This window comes from Leptodactylus fuscus, chromosome 10 (genome assembly GCF_031893055.1).
Source record: "Leptodactylus fuscus isolate aLepFus1 chromosome 10, aLepFus1.hap2, whole genome shotgun sequence".
In the NCBI taxonomy this organism is placed as follows: domain Eukaryota; kingdom Metazoa; phylum Chordata; class Amphibia; order Anura; family Leptodactylidae; genus Leptodactylus; species Leptodactylus fuscus.
Window position 1 is genome coordinate 15,874,800 of NC_134274.1, and position 20,279 is coordinate 15,895,078.

The following is a 20,279-nucleotide window of genomic DNA, read 5'->3' on the forward strand; positions in this document are numbered from 1 at the left end:
AGGAAGAAGATATTGACATACTTTACAATAGCATCCAAATTCAGGTTGGGCTCTTTCCCCTTCTCGATGGTGGTGGGTGCCTATGTGCTTTCCTGTAAGGAATCTGTTACGACTTTACTTCTGCAAAGAGGGGTGGAGAGGTTAGCAGCGGATGCTCCATTGGTGGTGCTGTCAGACAGAATCGTTTGGGGTGTGCTTGGCTTTTTCTAATGTGGTATCCAGCACTTCATTGTATATAACGGTATACAAAAGCTAAAGCAAAGACATAGCAATTGATACTGAGACTAAAAGAGAACTGCAGACGGATGAGAGCAACGGATATCAATAATGGTAGTATGAAAGTACCCTAGAAGGTTGAGCGGTACCAATAGGAGACATTTATCTTGTTGGTCTGATCTTGACCAACAATGATATAGTAAATTGAAATACTAAACATTTTTCCTTCTGCCAAGTGTGATGGACAACATAACATTATACCATCAAACCAGGTTTGTGTTGTAGCGTTATTGCCCGGGCACCCCAACAAAAACCTAGCCCTAAAGATTTAGACATTTCTGCTTCATATAATATTTTTGTTCCGTATGATGATTTATGGGTTGTTTGAAGTTTTTAAGTTGTGTGTCCTGTAAATAGGAAATACTGCTGAAAATGTGTCAAAAATGTTGTTTACTAATCCTTGTTATACATCATATATAGGATACCGTATATACTCGAGTATAAGCCGAATTTTTCAGCAGTTTTTGTGCTGAAAAAGCTGCCCTCGGTTTATACTCCAGTCAAGAAAAAAAAAAAAAAAAATGTATTTTTTTTTGGGGGGGGGAGGGGGGGAGGGGTCTATGACCAGCCGTAATAGTAATGTATAGAATCTCCCATAAAATAGTGTAAAAAAAAACACAAAAAAAAGCTTTAAAAAAATATAATAAAAAAAATAAAGTAAATAAAAGTTGTAAATCCCTCCTTTCCCTAGAATACATATAAAAATAGAAAATTACTATGAAATGCAAACACATTAGGTATCCCTATGTCTGAAAGTGCCTGGTCTACTGAATATAGAAGATCTGCAGTGCTCTTATTCTGTCGGGAAGGGGTTAATAGGAGCACTGCAGATCCCCTATATTCAGCCAGGCTGAATTCCAAGTGGGGGAAACAACCCCAGTCCTCAAGCTCAGGGAAGGGGCAGACAGACAACCAAAACACCCCCTCCCTCTCCCCTTCCCCAGCAACTACTGCACCCAAAAACTCCGACCATTTTAATTTTTGACATTTTCCAGTAGCTGCTGCATTTCCCCCCCTCGCCTTATACTCAAGTCAATAAGTTTTCCCAGTTTTTTGTGGTAAAATTAGGGGCCTCGGCTTATACTCGAGTATATACGGTACATTATATCATAGCATAAGAGTGGAAGACCTCATAATGAGTAGAAGGTACACAGGACGATTTGTGATATATGTAGCAGTAAATGGACATAAGGATTTGTGCTACAGTCCAATGATAAAGCTTTATAAGAATAAAATCACATGCGGCAGAATTTTTTATTTTTTTTTGCAAAAGTTTCTGCAACTGTCCCATTGACCATATTGTAGAAATCTACACCTAAACAAACCCGTTCATCGCTATAGAACTGATGCAGCAATTTTAACCATAAAACTTGTACATGTGAAGATTTCCCAAACGCTAGAGCTGCAGAAAGAAACCCCTTCTATAAAGGAACGAGCCTAATCTAGAAATGACTTTCTGTATTTTATCTGTAAAGGAACCCTTTCTAGCACAAGTGGCGCTGACCGGTGCATTGTGTGTGGTGTTGGCCGTGCCCATGGAAATGCCTTTCACTTTAATTATGTTAGATCATCAGCATTATGCATCTCCCATTGTAATCTGTGTGAATCCAGTTATGGTATTGAAAGGATAATGATGTTAAGGGATCAAAAGGTTGAGGATTTTATTAATGACATAAACGTCCCATGTGATTTAATTAATGAGAAAATGTATGGATTACCTTTGTTTTGCATAACCTTTTTGATATACAAAGTGGCGTAATGTAATAAAGCTAATTTTATAATTGGATGCATGCTAGAAATTGGAATTCTATTTTGCTGTGCTAAAAGGTTTAATAGGACAGGCATTATTCTTACCGAATTGTAATTTTGTAAAGTTAACTGTGAAATATGCATATTTTGAGATGCACTTTGGCATTGTTTGAGGCTCGGAGGCACTTCATAAAATTAAGTTGTTTTTGGTGCTTACCTAAGATTATAAATCATAATAATATGGACGGAGCCATTTACATCACTATAGCGCATTGTGCGCGCTTTACCCCTATCTATTTGATCTATTGCTCGGAAACTTGTATATTTAGATTGCTTAAATCCTGCAATGTCTTTTCCCTGTCTAATGTAGTGCCCAATAAGTCTGATCACATGGCTAACAAATGAATGGAAAACCCGTGTTAATCTTGCAACAAATTACAGGACATTGACTCGAAGGAAAACAAGCCATTTTATTAGCAGTAATGGCATGTCATCGCGCTGTCTGCTCTAGTGCTTGGCTGGAACACCTTGAAATTAAACTTCATGGCTGGATCTTGGAGGCTTAGAAACCCCATTTTAATAGAGGGGGTGCTATTGTGGTGTCTAAATAGCCACACTGAAAATAATGTCCCTATTCCTCCTATGTGCAGACTTCTAGAGTAACCCAAAAGACACTCTACTGGTCAACAGCCGTCTACACTAGGAGGAAAAGGGCACTAACACATCTACCCATGTAGATGTGGCAGTTTTACCAGGCACCCTTTGCCCACATCAGGTTTACTGGGGATGTTTCGGAGCAGAGATTTGGGGCGGGGGGAGAGTTTGGATTTGCCGAGGACCCGTAATTAAAAGTTAATTTATAAGAACAGACCATACAAATTCCTTAAAGGGGCTCTATCATTGGGAAAAGTCATTTTAAACTAATCACTTACTTGCATAGCCTTTAGAAAGGCTATTCCACACCTACCTTTTGTATGTTAATCCCCTCAGTAGTTCTTGAAAGAGCCCGTGACGTGACCTGAACTCCCAGTTCCAGCATGAAAAATCTTTGGAAGTACTAGGTAGAATGAAAAGCCATGGACAATCCTTTTAAATCGGATGTACACATTGAAGGAGGTAGAAATGTATTAAATCTTAAAAAATAAAAAAAATTGCTCCAAATGATATAATATGGGGCGGCACGATGGGTCAGTCTTGCAGCGCTGGAGTACTGGGTTTGAATCCAACCAAGGACAACATCTGCAAGGAGGTTTTGTTCTCCCTGTGTTTAATTGGGTTTCCTCCCACACTCCAAAGAGATACTGATGGGGGGGATAAAAAAAAAATAAAATATATATATCAGGAACAAAAATAAATTCCCCATTATAATGATGCCTTTATATACAGCACATGACCACTGAGGCCAACAATTGATAGCAAAACCCGAGGGAACCTACCATAACGTTGCAGGGTGCTGTACTGGTGTACGGGCAGAGGTTGTAATCCATAAATAATCTTTCTATTTTATTATATAATCATTGCCGTTACCAGTTTCATGGACGCCCCTTCACACACCATCAATGAACTGGAGTATTTGCCAGCTACATAGAAGTCAATATACCTATACAGTTCCATCCGCTGTCGTTTCTGTAGAGTTTCACTTATGTCTGAAATATCGCTCATTTCTTTTAGTTTGATTGAACAGGAGTTTTTAATGTTAGAAATGTTTTTTTTTCCTCTTCATGAGCAGAGACTTAATCAGGAGGGAGCAGGAGGGCAAGGTCCCGCCATAACGAACGGAAAAGACAGTAAATTACAAAATTAAACAAGTCAACATTGGAGGCATCTTCAAATTAACACCGCAAGACGGGGGAAAAAATCTCCATCCATCACTGTCATAGTATCTGTTTAGAGAGGCGCCTTTAAGCCCGTGCAGGGCTAATTTGTATTTCCTTAGCTAAGTATGTCCTTGAGGAAAAAACAAACAAACCCCGCTGTAGTTTTGGAGGGGCGCAGTCTTGTCGGACGGCACTTTATCTTTGTTATTGTAATTCACTAATTTAACGGGTTTATTAATCCAGTGGAATTTATTATGGCTCGGCTATGGCTATTATTAAGTTGCTATTGTAGAGGAATAAAATCCATTTGGCCTGTCAGGATGGCTTGTCTTGTGCATTGGCAGACATGAAAACATTTATTTTGTCTCCTAATTAGAGGGGCAGCAATCACAAACTTTGACAGAGTTCAGCTCTTCAATGCATTGTCTGCCAGCTTCCATAGAGCAAGCTTTATAAAATTCTCTTTAATTCAGGAGCAGAATATCATTAACTTTGTAAGTGGATGAATACAATGGACAAGCAATTTAATTAACTTCTAACATTGGATGTTGGACGGCAGACAAAATGAAATTATGCACATATTTCTCATAGAGGCAGTCAACCTTGAAAGGGGCTTGATTGTGGTGGGTCAGACAGGGGAACAACTTTGTCCAATTATTTCATGTTTAGCTCGGGCATATGAAATTTCAAATCTGGTGCTTTGTAAATCAATCATCTCTCATTTTGAGGCAGTTACAAGGGATCTTACATGGGGGCAGAGCCCAATATGAATGACATGCTAACTATTTTTATCACATGGGATACAAGCGCCCTAGACACAGAATTACATCCAGCTTATAGGGCGTACGGTCTTATCTCCTCCTTACGTTTTTGTTATTTCATCTTTAAAGTGCACTTGTCCGATCGCCCGCGGCATATTTTAATAGCTGAATTGCTTTTATTCTGAGCCTAGCTTGTCAGTCAGAGCTCATGCATACGGCAAAGTGTATACGGTTTGTTGTACCTTATGGCGCTGCTTTTATTCTGTTCTGGTGGTAGTGCTTACTGAAGAGAATACATCCATATTGCGGAGGTGAGCTTCAGTGAAAGAGCTGCGGGTCCTGCCGATACAGCCATATGACCACTATGTCCATATACAGACCTACAGAATCCATGGGTAACGTGGTTATGTGCTTGTATCGGATGTATAGTGATCCTATATACATGGTGGAAAGCAGTTTTAATGTTATGACTTAAGTGAATAACTGGTTCAGAAGAATTAATAGTACAATATATTAGGCAGCAAGTGACACAGGTTTTGGGGGGGGAGGGGTTTAAGTTCCTTTATGGCAATCAAGAAAAATGGGCAAGCAGAAAGATTGGAGGGACTTTAAAGAGGACTGTTCACCACATCCACCAATTAAAGTTCTTAGCATCTGATTCAGGCACAGTTGTTTTTTCTTACCTCGTTTTATTGAAGGTGATATAACAAAACAGATAATGCAATCAGGAGAGTACATATACAGAAAAGCATAAAATAAATTACAAAAAAAAAAAAAAATCTCAAACAAAGAACTACCACAGCGCCATCTCGTCTCAGTCCAAACTCACTTCAAACACAAGCAAAGGTGCAACCAGTAACAGGGCATCTCGGTGTCAGCAATCATAAGGTATACCAACACCTGGGCCACGGGTCCATCCAACAGATGACCCGTCTTAAGACATAAAGGCGCCCAAGGCCGAGCGCAGAAAGGGGGCAGAGTATTGGGTAACAGGGGAAGCACAACATGCTCCCCAAACCTTAGTAAATTTGTGAGGGCAGCCCCTACCTTTATATATGTTGATTAAATGGGAGGATCGAATTAACCAGTTTCTGCCATTGAGATACCGACTGAGACCGTGGGGCCATCCACCGGAGGGCAATGGCCTTCCTGGTGATTCAGACACAGTTTGTTTCTTTGTTTTTTTTTCTCTAGCCCTCTCTGTTCCTGAGCAATCAGTGCTGTTAGTTTTGCTGTTAGTATGTACTATCAGGAGGGCGGTGTCAGGCAGGAGCAAACAAGGGGTGTGATTCTGAGCTCTGACACTGGTTACCTCTGATTGGAGCTCTGAATCCTGCCCCCTGCCTGTTACCGCCCACCTGACATTACTGCAAAACCAATACATCAGGCAGCAAAACTAACTGCACTTATTGCTCAGGAACCATGGGGACTAAAGAGAAAATTACAGCTCTGCTGGAATCGGTGGAGCGGCGCCTATTAACTGCTGCTAAGATCTTCAATTGGTGGAGACTGGCTTAGAGGTCTCTTTAACACGGGCAAAGTTGTGATGACTAGACAATTCAGTGAGAGCCTCTCCAAAATGGCAGGCCTTAAGGGGGAAGGAGGTGTAGCTGGGTTACAGTGTTTAAATTGATAAAATGATCCTAAATACAGGTTATCATCTGTGGGGGTCTGACATGACACCCTTCCACTTTCCATGGACTTCTGTGGTCAGCTGTGATGCGATACTTTAGTAAGATGAAGATGGATTCAGTAGAAACTTCAGAGTGCGCTAAAAGTATTTAAAAAGGAGGAAAATATCCAGATAGTGAAAAATGTTTCCTCCTTCACTAAAACTATTTTACAAATCTTCTTAGCTTCACTAGTACTGAAATAAGGAATTCATTAGAGATTAGCAGGGCGAGGAGGGGAGCCGGATAGGTCAAGAAAAAAACTTTTATCTGTGAGATTTTACAACGTTCCTTATATTCACCTGTATTTGTGGAAATGATGGTGACCATTTCATCTGATAATAAACTTTAGGAGATTATTGGAAGCATTTAGTTATATATTGGAAGGTGCTAATCTCTATCTTTACCTGTGTATATAAAAAAATGGCTTCTTGACATGTTAGGCACTTTTTTTCCCCTCCTATTTATAGATTGAAATCTCAAAATAGATTATTATATGCACAGGCATACAATAAGAAAACAGCTATCATGTACTATACTTCTTTAAGTTCTGTTGTAATGGCGGCTGGTGCCCCTCAATGACTTTGGCTTCCATTGAAGCCTGCCCTTTGGGAATCCTCCTGATGTATACCCATTGGAAGGCCCACATGTGGCGTAAACAGTTCATATATTATTAGGGCTTGTTCACATCTGCGCCCGGTCTCCGTTCTGCAGATTTCCGTTTCTTGCACAAAACAGGGCAGGAGACGGAAACCTACAGGACTCTTTCAAACCCATTCATTTGAATGGGTTTGAAAGGTGTCTGGCTGTGAGCGGCGGTGAGAGTTTTATGCTCTCCGCCGCAAAACAGTTTTTTTTAAACTGGACATGCAGTACTCTGTGTCCGATTTTAAAAAAACGGTTTTGCCTCGGAGAGCATAAAACACTCACCGCCGCTCACGGCCGGACTCAGTGTGACAGGTTTCTTTCTTCTGCATGCATAAGACGGAAACCTGAGAACCTACTGCCGAACGCTGGTGTGAGCCTAGTAGTGTTTCTGTGGTTTTGTTCCTGAAGTTATTGCCCATTCTGTTTGCTATTACATATAATTAAAAATAAAATCCTTTTACAAAAATCCTTTCAATAAAAATTACAGTTAAAAATAAATAAATAAATAAACCCAAATATTCTGGCCACTTGCACCTCTTGCTTCATCAGGTTGATGCTTTCTTCCTGTTATTAGGCATTTAGATGCCTAATCTGAATGATGCATATATCAGACCGCCCCTTTACAATTCTCAAGGATACGTTTCATATTGATAGGCCATAGAATTGAAAACCATACACCTGAAAAGGAAAAAAAAAACTAGGTCGTCCAACATCATATCCTGACGCCTGACAGTATAAACTACTTCATTGTGCAATGAACATTGTCTAAAAGGTATAATACAGAGCCGACTTTATTATGTTAACCTTTACAGCAGGTTATTTATATCTTTATTGCACCTTGTTATTCTGATAGTGTTGAAAAGCTTTTCACTACAGCTAAATGAATAATGCAGATAAGATTAACCCCTCCTGTTCCAGCTGATTGGAGTCCACACACGAATTGGAGGGCAGGTCCATTTCCCGTTGTCTCCACTCTTTATTAATCCATAGGTTTGTTGCACACACCTTGAGTCCTATCTAAGAAAACTTGAAGAAATGACTTGCTTATGGTCTATTTCTTTTACGAACCTTTGCATGTTCCTGTGTCAGAACCTGCAGACAAAGCAAAGCCCATCAGTGAGTTAATGATATGTACTTTTACTGATAAGTCTAATTCTGCCAATGATAAATTGCTACTCACCTAATTTGCTTGCAAATAAAAAGTGATCAAATATATTCTAATGGTGGCAGATTTGTGTGCCGGGCTGGCTTCCCCACCTATAATGACTAATAATCTTTTGCTTTGCATTCAGGAATAGTTGATTAAGTGCAGAGTAAGTGGAGCTGACACATGTATACCTGCTCGACAGAATGAGCCATAACAGGTGCCTGCAGGGTAAAAGGTTGTGTAGTATTCTTACACTTTATTTGATCGCTTTTTTTGTTCTTTTAAATATGTTGTATGTTCATCCATTAGATCTATGTCGTATAGTTGTTTTAAAAAGAACCTGTCGGGTCTATTTCGGACACGAAACCACTCCTAGGTGCTTATGGAACGGGAGTTTAGTGTCCTAAATTGCCCTCTAAAAAAAAAAAAAAAATCCAACAATTCTAGTATTCAAAGCAAAAAACAAAAAAAACACTTGCCTACATACAAGTCTGATGAATCTCATCGAAAGTCATCTCTGGTTAACCAGGTGCCTGCTCAGTACTTTGGTGAGGCCAAGGACGTACACCCCGGCGTCACTGCACACGTGCCAGAGGTACAGGGCGTACCCCCTGGAATGGAAGTCTACTCCTCTGGCTTCAGTGACACCAGTACAGAACAGTGGCAGGGGGGTATAAAGCTTTTTTTTTATTTATTTTTTTTTTATTGCAGGCACATATGACTTTATAACAGGGCAATTTGGAACACTAAACCCCCCGATCTCTAAGGGTCTGTGGGGGGGATTTAGTACCCCAAATCACACTACCTGAAATACCTATAAATCTGCCTGGTGTGCAGTACATGAGGATTAAAGGCTCCAATACACGGGGTGATGAAGGGGAGAATAATCGCTCGAAGTGCGTTGGGTTGCTGAGCCCTGGTCTGTGCCTGTTATTTCTATAAGTAAATCTGGATATAACACTGTTCAGTTTAGTCTCCCAGCACACCGTTGGCCTGAACAGTCACACAGGCTAAGCCCACACACCAACTAATATTTTTGCAAATATAAATAAAAATAATTTGCTCAGTTTGAAAGATTTTCTCTAACTATCTTAGTGGTGACATCTGCTGACTTGATCAGTTGTCAATGGATATAACCATAAATTGTGGAACTATCTATGGTCTGGGTCTTGTCAGAAACCCAGCCATGAAGTCCTTATTGTGCACAGATCATTATACAGGGACGCTACACGTATGAGATATTCCGCCACAATAAGGATGACATGACTGAATATAGAAACTTGCTGTATGGTTGAAAAATGATGGCAACAGCAGACTGTCAGATATCGTAATTGGATAAAATCTTAAAAATTATAAAAAAGTAATTCTTTATATTAGCAAAAATGATTACATTTTAATTGTTTAAAGTTTTGATCTGGTTATGTCCATGGGAAAACCCTTTAAACCACCATTAAACCATTAGCAAATTAATATAATTTTATTGAAAAAACATTCAGTATAATTTGTATATTGTTCCTTTAAGCCTTTGCTCCTTCTATGTTTAGGAGTCCAGTAGGCGGTCCTACTAAGTTATTGATGGCCTTCTGAGTCTGCCTACAGAGAGTGCTGTCAGCCGCTCATAGGACAACCCAATGGAAAAAGTAAATGGTTATACTGAATCTTTTCTCTTAAATTGTGTATCAATCTCTGCTCTGTCTGCCCTATGACCTGCTGCCTGCATATAGGACTGTATTTACATGTGACAGGTTCACTTTCATTAACTTGAGAGACGAAGATGGCATCTGAAGGAGATAAGATAAGATAAGATAAGATAAGATAATCCTTTAATAGTCCCACCTTGGGGAAATTTCAGCGTGTTACAGCAGCATAGTAATACAGATACAGGATAATACAGAGTAATATGTTACAGACGTAGACACAGATAAGCTGAGAAGAGAAGATATACTAGGAGTCCATGGCAGCTAAGGAAAAACAGAAGAGAAAGAGGAAGACCTCATGATCATCCTCATAATCATTAGTTCTCTGTGCGGAGAGCTCTTCGTTTGGTCTGATGTAGATTATACAGCCTGGTCGCGGTTGGAAGGAAGGACCTGCGATAGCGCTCCTTCTCACACTTGGGGTGAAGCAGACGGTCGCTTACAGTGCTGCCAAGTCCCATCAGGGTCCCATACATGGGGTGGGATTTGTTCCCCCGCATGGAGGTCACCACAGACAGTATCCTTCTGTCACCCACCACCTGTACTGGGTCCAAGGGGCTCCCCAGGACAGAGCTGGCCCTCCTGATCAGCCTGTCAAGTCTATTTCTGTCCCTGGTTGATATACTGCTTCCCCAGCAGGCCACACCGAAAAAGATGGCTGAGGCAACCACAGAGTTGAAGAAGGCCCTAAGAAGTGTCCCCTGGACTCCGAAGGCCCTCAGCCTCCTGAGCAGGTAGAGTCTGCTGTGGCCCTTTCTGTGCAGCGCCTCCAGGTGATCAGCCCAGTCTAGTTTATTGATGAGGTAACCCCCGCACCACACAAGTGAGGACTGAGTGGGTAAGGGTCTCTCCATTCCAAATGTGCAGGAGTTACACATGCTTCATCCCCCTAATAGGTGGAGGTCCCAGAAGTGACCCCCCCCAACCCCACCCCCCCTCCTCAATATCAATCATAAATATATGCAACACTGGTGGCTATGCCATAGATGTCTATGGTGAGCCAACCATAGCCAATGGAGATGTAATCCCGCCATATCATTGCATTATAGATTTCTGCTCCTTTTTCTGCGTGTTGCCATAAGGACCCAGCAGTAATTTCCTTGCTCGGCACTTTGCTGCCGCATGTAATAAGGCGTTTTCCCAAGTAAACCTTCACAACAACTGCTCGCTTCCCCTTGGACGGGCTGGAAACATATTGCCTGCTCTCATCTTGTTTTAAGATAATTGCTACATAAATTATGTCTAATGGGAATGAGATGTCTGACAGTCACTAAGAACTGGCTGCGTGCGGTGTTTGGACGATGTAAATGTAAATTTCACACAAATCTGTTGCCGCTGCCTGTTTTCCGATGTCGTATAATAGACTGCATCTCGCCTGATGGGAAAATAATGTGTGTTTCTGACAATCTGCTTTATAAATATGTAAAATATTTTTTTTATTATTTTTTTTTTTTTGTCTCCTAAAGAATACAGACATCTAATCAATAATGTCAGATGTGACAGAAATACTGTTGACACACACTTGGGTTGAAGGGACTGGTTAGAGATAAGGACTTCCTGTCAGCGCTGCCCCGACCTGATTAATATTCCATCTATGGCATGTCCATTAACAAATGGAATCATTGAACTGTATTGATAGAGCGGGTTAAACATTTCAGAAGTTCTGTTGAACTTTAACTTTCAATATTCATTCCAGCTAATTATAGATTTTATGACTGCATGAATTACGCTTTCTGTGTCATTATAGGCAATCTCTTTGACATATATTTATTTTAATATTCAGACTATCATATTAGCTCGATCTTTTTGCCAGAGGTAATGCATTAAATGTTTGTTCGGAGCAGAAGTAAATTTGGAGAGCTTGTCTGAGTAGATCTGTTTTTGATAGTGTATTGTAGCCTATTGTCGATACCCCTGGGAGGAGAGAACCAGCCACCAACTGCTCTGGTTACATGACTAATGACATGCTGGAGATGGCTGACAACAAGGTCAGGCTTCTGCTCTTTTGGATACCGGCCCATTGGTGAGTTGGTTATTGGCAGAGGAGCCACGTGGCCATGTCACTTTATGTGATCAGAGTATTGAGGCTAGATTAGCTTTATGCAGTGGCGTAACTACCACCGTAGCGGCAGAGGCAGCTGCCACAGCTGGGGGTTGTTTTTTTTTTTTAGTTTTTTTTTTTTTAATAGGCCGTTACTGGCTAGATCGGTAAGTGATGGCGCGGGCCCCACAAACACTATTATACTCGGGGGTGGGGGTCTTTTCAGACCCCCGAGAATAACGATCGGAGGCCCGGGAGAGGTAAGATAACATAAAAAACTGTGTTACTTACCTATTCAGGCTTCGACCTACTTGTGTGACGTCATAGAACCCGTGACGCATGGCCCCAGTCACATGACGTCCTGGAAGATGGCCGACAGCAACGGAGAATGCAGGGGAGTCAAGAGATAGGTAAGTAACAGTAGTTTATTTGTATCCCTCTGGGTCTCCGATTATTATACTCTGAGGTCTGAAAAGACCCCAGAGTATAATAATTGTTCATGTGTGTCCACAATGGAATATAATACTGTGTACTGGGGCCATAATACTGTTTGCCGGGGCCAATATAGGATATTATAGTTTGTGCAGAAATGCGGGGTGGGGGGGCGCAGCGGCGTTAGGGGTCGGTTGGTCGAGGTCTTCAGCGTCAGTCGGGGGGGGGGGGGGGCATGTCAAAAGTTTGCCACGGCAGTTCACATCTACGTTCGGGAGTCCTCTTGCAGATCCACCAAATGGAAACCTATCCGCATAAAAAAGTAATTACCTAAGGAAACCCGCAGACTCCATAGAACAGGGGTAGAGAACCTTGGCTTTCCAGTTGTTGCAAAGCTACAACTCCCAGCATGCATACTTGATCTGCTGTTGTTAGATCTCCCATGGAAGTGAATGGAGCTTGTTGGGAGTTGTAGTTACACAGCAGCTGGAGAGCCAAGGTTCCCTATCCCTGCCATAGATTATAATGGGGTCCACGTGGTTTCTGCATGAAAATTGCAAAGAGAAAAATGCAGCGTGCAGGACTTTCATGCAGAACGGAATGGCCCGAACGCAGAACCCAATATAGGCAATTCTAAGTGGATGGGATTGTCAGGATAGGCAGACACCTTTGCATCAAAAAATTTTTTTAGTATCTATAAAAGTTTAAAAACTAGGAGAAGGTTACAGGCGAACAGAAAAGGAATTGCGGTATTATTATTGCAACCTGAAGCCTAGCAAAACTTTTCAGATTGGTGGTACGTGTAAAAATAATATCCAGAACTAGCAAAGGGAGCCTGTCTGTGTAGGCTTATAGTTGTGGCTGGGGCAAAAGGTGTAAGTACAAAAATATCAAAGAATTAACAGCTACACAAATGAGTTTTTTGGGATAATATCACTCCTTAAGAAGTGAGCACCCTCTCAGGCTTATGGAGACGTACAAATCCATTTTTACTCTACTGGGGGATTATGGGAAAAACATGCAAATCTGTTTTCCAAGATAAATCTTGGAAAACAGATTTGCATATTTTTCTCACAAATGAGGGTGTAAGTGCTAAGTGGGAGGTTCCAAAGCTGGGAAGTGCTCAGGTTCTCCTGGGTAATCCCTGCACCACTCCTTGCTTCAGTCTCAGTTGATGCTTCTGGTTTGTCTGTTGTCACACATCATCTTTGTATTCCTTAGGGTTATACAGGTTTGTTTAAAAGGGTTGTAAAATTACTAATACCCCTTCCCCCATGTGAAAACACTTCCCAGACTCCCACTGATCCCTACTTTTTTGATTTTATCAATGCTGTAAGTGATTGCCTGAGCGGGTGTTTGATGAAGAGGAGCCAAGGAATAGAGAGCAGTGAAGACCTAGGAAAGGGGGTAGTGGGGGGATTATTGATATGCACTACTTTTGTTGTATATGATAGAGACCCATCCTTAAAAAAAATAAATAAATTACAGTTCATCGAATCTCATTTTAGATTTATTCATACGACTTTCTATTTTCTATGTCAAAGAAATGGAAAAAAAAAAGAGAATAGTGAAATTGCAAACCACTGCCTAGGTCACCATAAAGCATCCGCATCAATGAAATGTGTGCCAGTAGGTTTCCTTGGATTAACTTGTATGTCAAGGAGATGGGTAGGACCTCACGTAGGCGCTTTTGACAAATCAGCAAATGTTTAATTTGTGGATGTGCAGCTTGTCATAAATTATGCAGGAGCCACTGAGCCAAGACCACGCGCTGCCAGCCGGGCATCTGTCACTACTTCAGTGTAATAAAGAAATAACAGAAATCACTATGGCTGCTGTAAATATTGTCCTCGCCTGTCTGTGGGGTCATGTCCAAGGCGGTATTATTGGTGTGCGGCTAATTAGACAAACGATTATGCATAGCTAATATATGGAAATCTCATCATCTATGTTGTGCTTTATGTAGCGGTTAAAGACATTATTTCACATTCAGTTTTTTATTTTGTTTTTTTGCTTTAGTATTTTAAGATGTGGCTCCTAGAAATAAGGCAGGGGTCTCACTGCCACTGGACTACCATGAGAAAGTCACATTGAAATGAATGGAAATTGTAACGGATTTCTGATGGTTCTGCTAGTTTCTGTTGCTAAAATCTTGTAACAGACAATAGCTATGGACACCGATGACGGTCACCAAGGGTAGTGTGAACGCCCCCTAAAATGGTTGTGACTGTGTGACACTGTACCCGTCGGACAGGGGGGATGGTAACACAAAGTTGGTAATTTATTCAGGAGGAATAAGATGTAGGATTATAATGTTATAAAGCCTCCTCCTCCTGTCCCCTCATTGCACATTTACTGTAAAATCTTTATACTCAGGTGAATTCTTGCTCCCGTGTTGACCCATAAGGTAACATTAATGGAGGACTCGGCTTCTTATAAATACAAGGAAAAGTCTTCATGGAAAAATAGATGTATGATATCTTCCAGAATAAACAGAAATATCAGTCAATGCCTTATTAGCTTACATCATGGGAGAAGCTCATGGTTAAGTTTCATCTCTTGAAGTTCCATTTTGGCTCATGGTTGTTCATCTGTGTAGGACAATCCCAACATCTTCTCCAGGTGTCAGAGAGACAGACCCAGACTGGTGTCTGTCACACATTTATATTCATGAGAGGAGGTGTTCCCCGGCATCCTCAAACTATTTATAACTGTATTTGGACAACATTAAAATAGTGTACCCTAACCCCACCCATGTACCATAAGATAGAAGAGTGTTCTCAGCAACCAAATGTAACCATTATATGCCATGAATATTGTAATCTAATAATATTTATCAGTTACCTCTGCACAGGCCGTAGAGCCATGACCACAAAAGTGTTTCTTTGCATTCAGTGACTCTCCAGACTACACATTTCTGTGGTCAATGTGGCTGCTGTAAAGCAAATCTCTGTTGTTATTCACAGGGCAATGGAGCAACTCAGGAAAGATGGAAAAAAATAAAATAAAAATGGAATCTAGTTCTAGATAATGTGTCAGTACTTGGTTTTAAATTAAGAAATCGCGTATGTGATTGATACATTCCATGCAAGGACGTGTTAGGATTGTTTTCTTTAATCTTGTATTGTCTTATTTTCTAGGCACTTGGAAGTTTTTACTTTCTTCATGAGTCTTTGAAGAATGTGTTTCAGTATGACTTCAAAGGTAAGCTACACGGACACTTACTGTGTGACACGTAATACAGAAGCTGAATCCCATTCCTGCCTCTCTACTCTCCTTCTCCTTAATAATAATAGATTGTATATTGGAACATGTGAGCCCGTTATATTGAGTGGTAGACCAGTACTAAAAGTAGATAATGTAAAATGAAACCACTTGAATCCCGGAGCTCGCCAGACATGGTGTTTCTTGTCTCAAGTCCACAACCAGGAGGAGCTGAATGGAGCAGCACAGGCAAATTTAGCCCCACCCACCGTTATGTTGACTCCACCCATTCTCATTAATTTTTCATGTGCCCGCACACAGTATAATCCTCCTACAGTCACCCGTACATTATATGTCCCCCCTCTATCTCTCCCCCAGCTTCATATACACCCTTCATCTGCCCCCAGTTTCATGTCTCCCACCCAATCTCTGCCCCCAGATTCATGTCTACCCATCCATTTCTGCCCCCAGTTTCATGTTCCCCCCTCCATCTCTGCCCCCAGTTTCATGTCCCCTCCATCTCTACCCCAAGATTCATGCCCTCCATCTCTGCCCCCATATTCATGTCACCTCCATCTCTGCCCCCATATTCATGTCCCCTCCATCTCTGCCCCCATATTCATGTCCCCTCCATCTCTGCCCCCATATTCATGTCCCCTCCATCTCTGCCCCCATATTCATGTCCCCTCCATCTCTGCCCCCATATTCATGTCCCCTCCATCTCTGCCCCCATATTCATGCCGTCCTCTCCATCTCTGCCCCCATATTCATGTCCCCTCCATCTCTGCCCCACATTCATGTCCCTCCATCTCTGCCCCCATTGTCATGTCGTCCTCTCCATCTCTGCCCCCAGTGTCATGCCATCCTCTCCATCTCTGCCCCCATATTCATGTCCCCTCCATCTCTGCCCCCATTGTCATGTCGTCCTCTCCATCTCTGCCCCCAGTGTCATGCCGTCCTCTCTCTGCCCCCAGTTTCATGTTCCACATTACACTGACTGACTTACCTTCTCCTTCGTTCCCTCGCAGCTCTCTGCGCGCCTCTCTCTCACACTGGCGCACAGTTATAGACGCGATGTGACGTCACCATATCGCGTCTACAAGCCAGTAGCGGAGGCGGCCGGCCGGCGGCAGCGGCGAAGCGAGGAGCTGACACAGGTCAGCTCCTCGCTTCAGCTGCATATGTGATAGCGAGAGAGGCGCGCAGCGGCGAAGCAAGGAACTGACCTGTGTCAGCTCCTCGCTTCGCCGCCGGCTACTGGCTTGTAGACGCGATGGCTGAAGCAAGGAGCTGACCTGTGTCAGCTCCTCGCTTCGCCGCTGCCGCCGGCTACTGGCTTTTAGACGCGATGTGATCACATCGCGTCTACAAGCCAGTAGCAGCAGCGGCGGCGAAGCGAGGAGCTGACACATGTCAGTTCCTCGCTTCAGCTGCATATGTGTCAGGGAGAGAGGCACGCAGTGGCGAAGCGAGAAGCTGACCTGTGTCAGCTCCTTGCTTCAGCCGCGTATGTCTTCAACTCAGATCTGCGTCCTCTGGATGCAGATCTGAGTTGAAATAGGACATACACAATGACTGCTATGGGCACCAGGGGGCCGGCACACGGTGGCGGGCCAAAACCGGGCCCCCCCCCATTTTTCAATTTGGCCGGGCCCCTGACGCCAGTACCAGTAGTACTGCCCTATCGGCGGCCCTGGAGCAGCAGCCAAGTACGTGTTCTGATGCTTCATTCCTAGTGTAGCATACAAAGATAAGCAAGTGATATACTCTGCTACATACTTCAATCTGAAAGAAATAACACAGAGCAAGTCTCTATTCATATCTCCTTCAGATGGTTCACCTGCGCCGTATCCTGCGCTTGCACAGAAATCTGCACCAACTCCTGCTGATGTAGATTTCAGGCATAGTTTATGCTAGTAAATGAATGTAAATGATCAAATATCTAGCAGAATTGTTGGCTCTGCCCACAAGATGCCCCCTCTCAGGAAAATTACCAGGGAAAAAGTTTTGCACAAAAACCCGACTTGCACAAGAATTTGCAATGATCGTTATCCTTGTGCAATAGAAAACTGGTGTACAAGGCATGAGTCTCCCCTAGTCAGTCTTTAAGAAAATAATCCCTAGACATCAATAATACTAAATTAGTTCTTAAATCTTAAAACCAAATATGTAAGAATTAGCATACTACTTGGCGTTCTGTCAATTGATGTGACCTTTGACCTTCAAACATCTATATCATGACCTGCTATTGTACATTAGTATACACATTACTATTTATTAGTCTATATATTTATATTTACCAATACCTAACCAATCATGATTGTCATTCCATCCAGTTAAAGGGATTGTCCAGGACATACAGTTTCTCACTAGGAGGTGGGGAAAAAACAAAACAAAAACATAAACTCCTGTCCATTATGTTCCGATGTCTCCTACTGCAGTCTGGTCTTGCTGCTCCTGGGGTCTTGTTCTGGCTGAACCCCTGAGGCCACTCAGCAGCCTAAGGGAAGAACATGGGACGTCACATGTAAGTGACGTCCTGGTTCCTTCTCTTAGACGGTTGATTGGCCTCAGTGGTAATATGAGTGCCACTGGTGCAGCCACAGGGGACACCAGAGAGTCGGGGGACAGGTTAGTATATGTGGGGTCTTGTTTCTCCACCTCCTCTGGACTCCATGTGACAAAACTGTATCCTGGGACCCCATTTTAAGCTATTCTCACGGCATAGTGCCTTCCCAGTACAGATCTATAGGCCTCTCCATATAGTGAAGTATCATATTGGCCCCTGTCAGGTTGGCATACAGTGGTATACATTGGAGGCATATGCCAGAAAATACTCCAACTCACAAATCTGACAGAAGGCTTGAACATAATATGAGCTGACATTCATCTTCTTAAAGGATTGTCTGCTATATATACAAGTCACTGGAATTACAGATCAGCTTTCTAAAACTCGGGTTGACTTTTCTTTTTAGATTATATTTAAAAAAAAAAAAATTGGTTATTTTCCAGATTCGTCAGCTCTGTAATTTATGAGCCGCTCATTTCTTGAGCACATCCCATTGTAAATGGTCGGGCCAGACCACATTAATCGGCCCTTTACATCACATTAATTTGAGACGTCACAAAGTGGCAATAACTGTGAAATGAACTAATTGGCTCGATTTATACCGTTTCATTAATGTAGGTTTTTTTTTTTTTTTTATTCCTTGCCTGTCGAAAGCCAAATTACCTCTGTTCTTATAATTGAGGGTACAGGGTCTCACCACGGTAAGAGATGTGAGTGGCGTTTCTGTAGACATAGCGTTAGAAAGTTTTACAGTCATCCATCATTTCTTTTGTGCCAGAAGCCTCCATCATCTAGAACGCTGAACGAAATAAAATTAGATAACAGTATTAAAAAACCATTAACATTTTATTGTATTTCTGGGCAACAAGGCTCCATGATTTTTCACCAGGACGACGCACGACTTTTAATGAGGAGAGTCTGACCACAGCGTCCCCTCTCCCACCTTTAAATAGTTTAATGGGCTCGAAGCATAAAAAGTTGATGTTCTTAATCAAGGAGACGGAGAATGAGATTGATGTCGATGGGGACGTATTTAGCATGTGTCATAAAACAAATTGAAATGAGAATACACTTCGTAGTATTAAACTTTTGTTCCTTGAGATTTTTTTTTAACTCATAGGGATGAAGGAAGTTTTTTTTTTTTTTTCTTCATTTTGATCTATATAACGTTTGTGTTTACTGATCAAATAAAACCCAATAATGAAATATAGTAGAAGTAACATCAACGTGTATCAATAGGAAAGGTCATGCACTTCTATTCTTATTCTTGGGATCGTAGTGCTGGGCAGGGCTGTGGAGTTGGAGTCTTAGACCATTTTGGTTGGGACCTGTGTCGGAAAAAAGTTACCAACTCTGGACTCAAAATGAAATGATTTTTTAAAATTTTGTTACACAATTATTTCTATCCTATTGTATACTACATTCATTATATAATTTGTTACATATTTACTTGAAAAGGGATTCAATAATTCAGGGCGGGTTCACACAAGCGCCCGATCTCAGTTATGCAAGGTTTCCATTTTCTGTCCGTCAGGTACCTAAAATCGTAGTCCGTGTTCCATGTGTGGTCCGACTATTTGTATGGAGTCAAGTAGACTATATTCTTGAGCATCAGTGCCTATTGTGGTGCCGCTTTTGATGCATCTCATCATTTCATTTGCCTTAGCAGCAGCTGCCTGGCACTGGTTCCTAAAGTTAAATTAGTATTCCTAAGCCTTTATTTTTCATTGATGTTCGCTATGGGGTGTAACATACAAAGCCACCGTACATGTACAATGTTGCTGGTACTAGCATGACATGGAGTGAGTTTAGGAAAATCAATGGCGTGGCCTCATTGCTAGTCTTGGCTCCAGCAGTGAATGTCTGTTGGGTATTTTTGAACTCACTTCAGTTCTCCCTTTATCTTTAGTGTATAGATCAGGGATATGATGTGCCATGATGAAGGTCTGACGTGTGCCAGGAAGCCATTCTAACATCTACATCCAGCAGGTGACACGTGAACACCTTTGGTATCCCAGAAGCCATAGGATATCATTATGTTTAGTGTATACACCTAGACATCGTATGGCCTCAACACAGCCTTAGATATGCTCCACAGTGGTCTCTGATACCATCTCTGTACTTAGGGCACCGCTACGTTCTTTGTCATTTGTTGCCACCCTCTTTGACCCTCATCTCTTCTAAAGTTGAGTATTGGGAAGGGGGTTGCCCCTGTTCTTTCTTGTAACCGTTGATTTATATTTCTAGTACATGTTTTTATGATCTGGT

General features: G+C 41.9%; 1 protein-coding gene across 2 annotated transcripts in view; it reads left to right on the forward strand.

The window, feature by feature from the left end:
* Nucleotides 1-20,279, forward strand: part of INPP5A (inositol polyphosphate-5-phosphatase A) — a 264,758-nt gene that overhangs the window by 136,347 nt on the left and 108,132 nt on the right. For both annotated transcript variants that reach the window (XM_075257715.1, XM_075257714.1), the window contains exon 5: nucleotides 15,379-15,442. In XM_075257715.1, coding sequence (XP_075113816.1) covers nucleotides 15,379-15,442 — 64 coding nt within the window. The remainder of the gene's footprint in view (nucleotides 1-15,378; nucleotides 15,443-20,279) is intronic.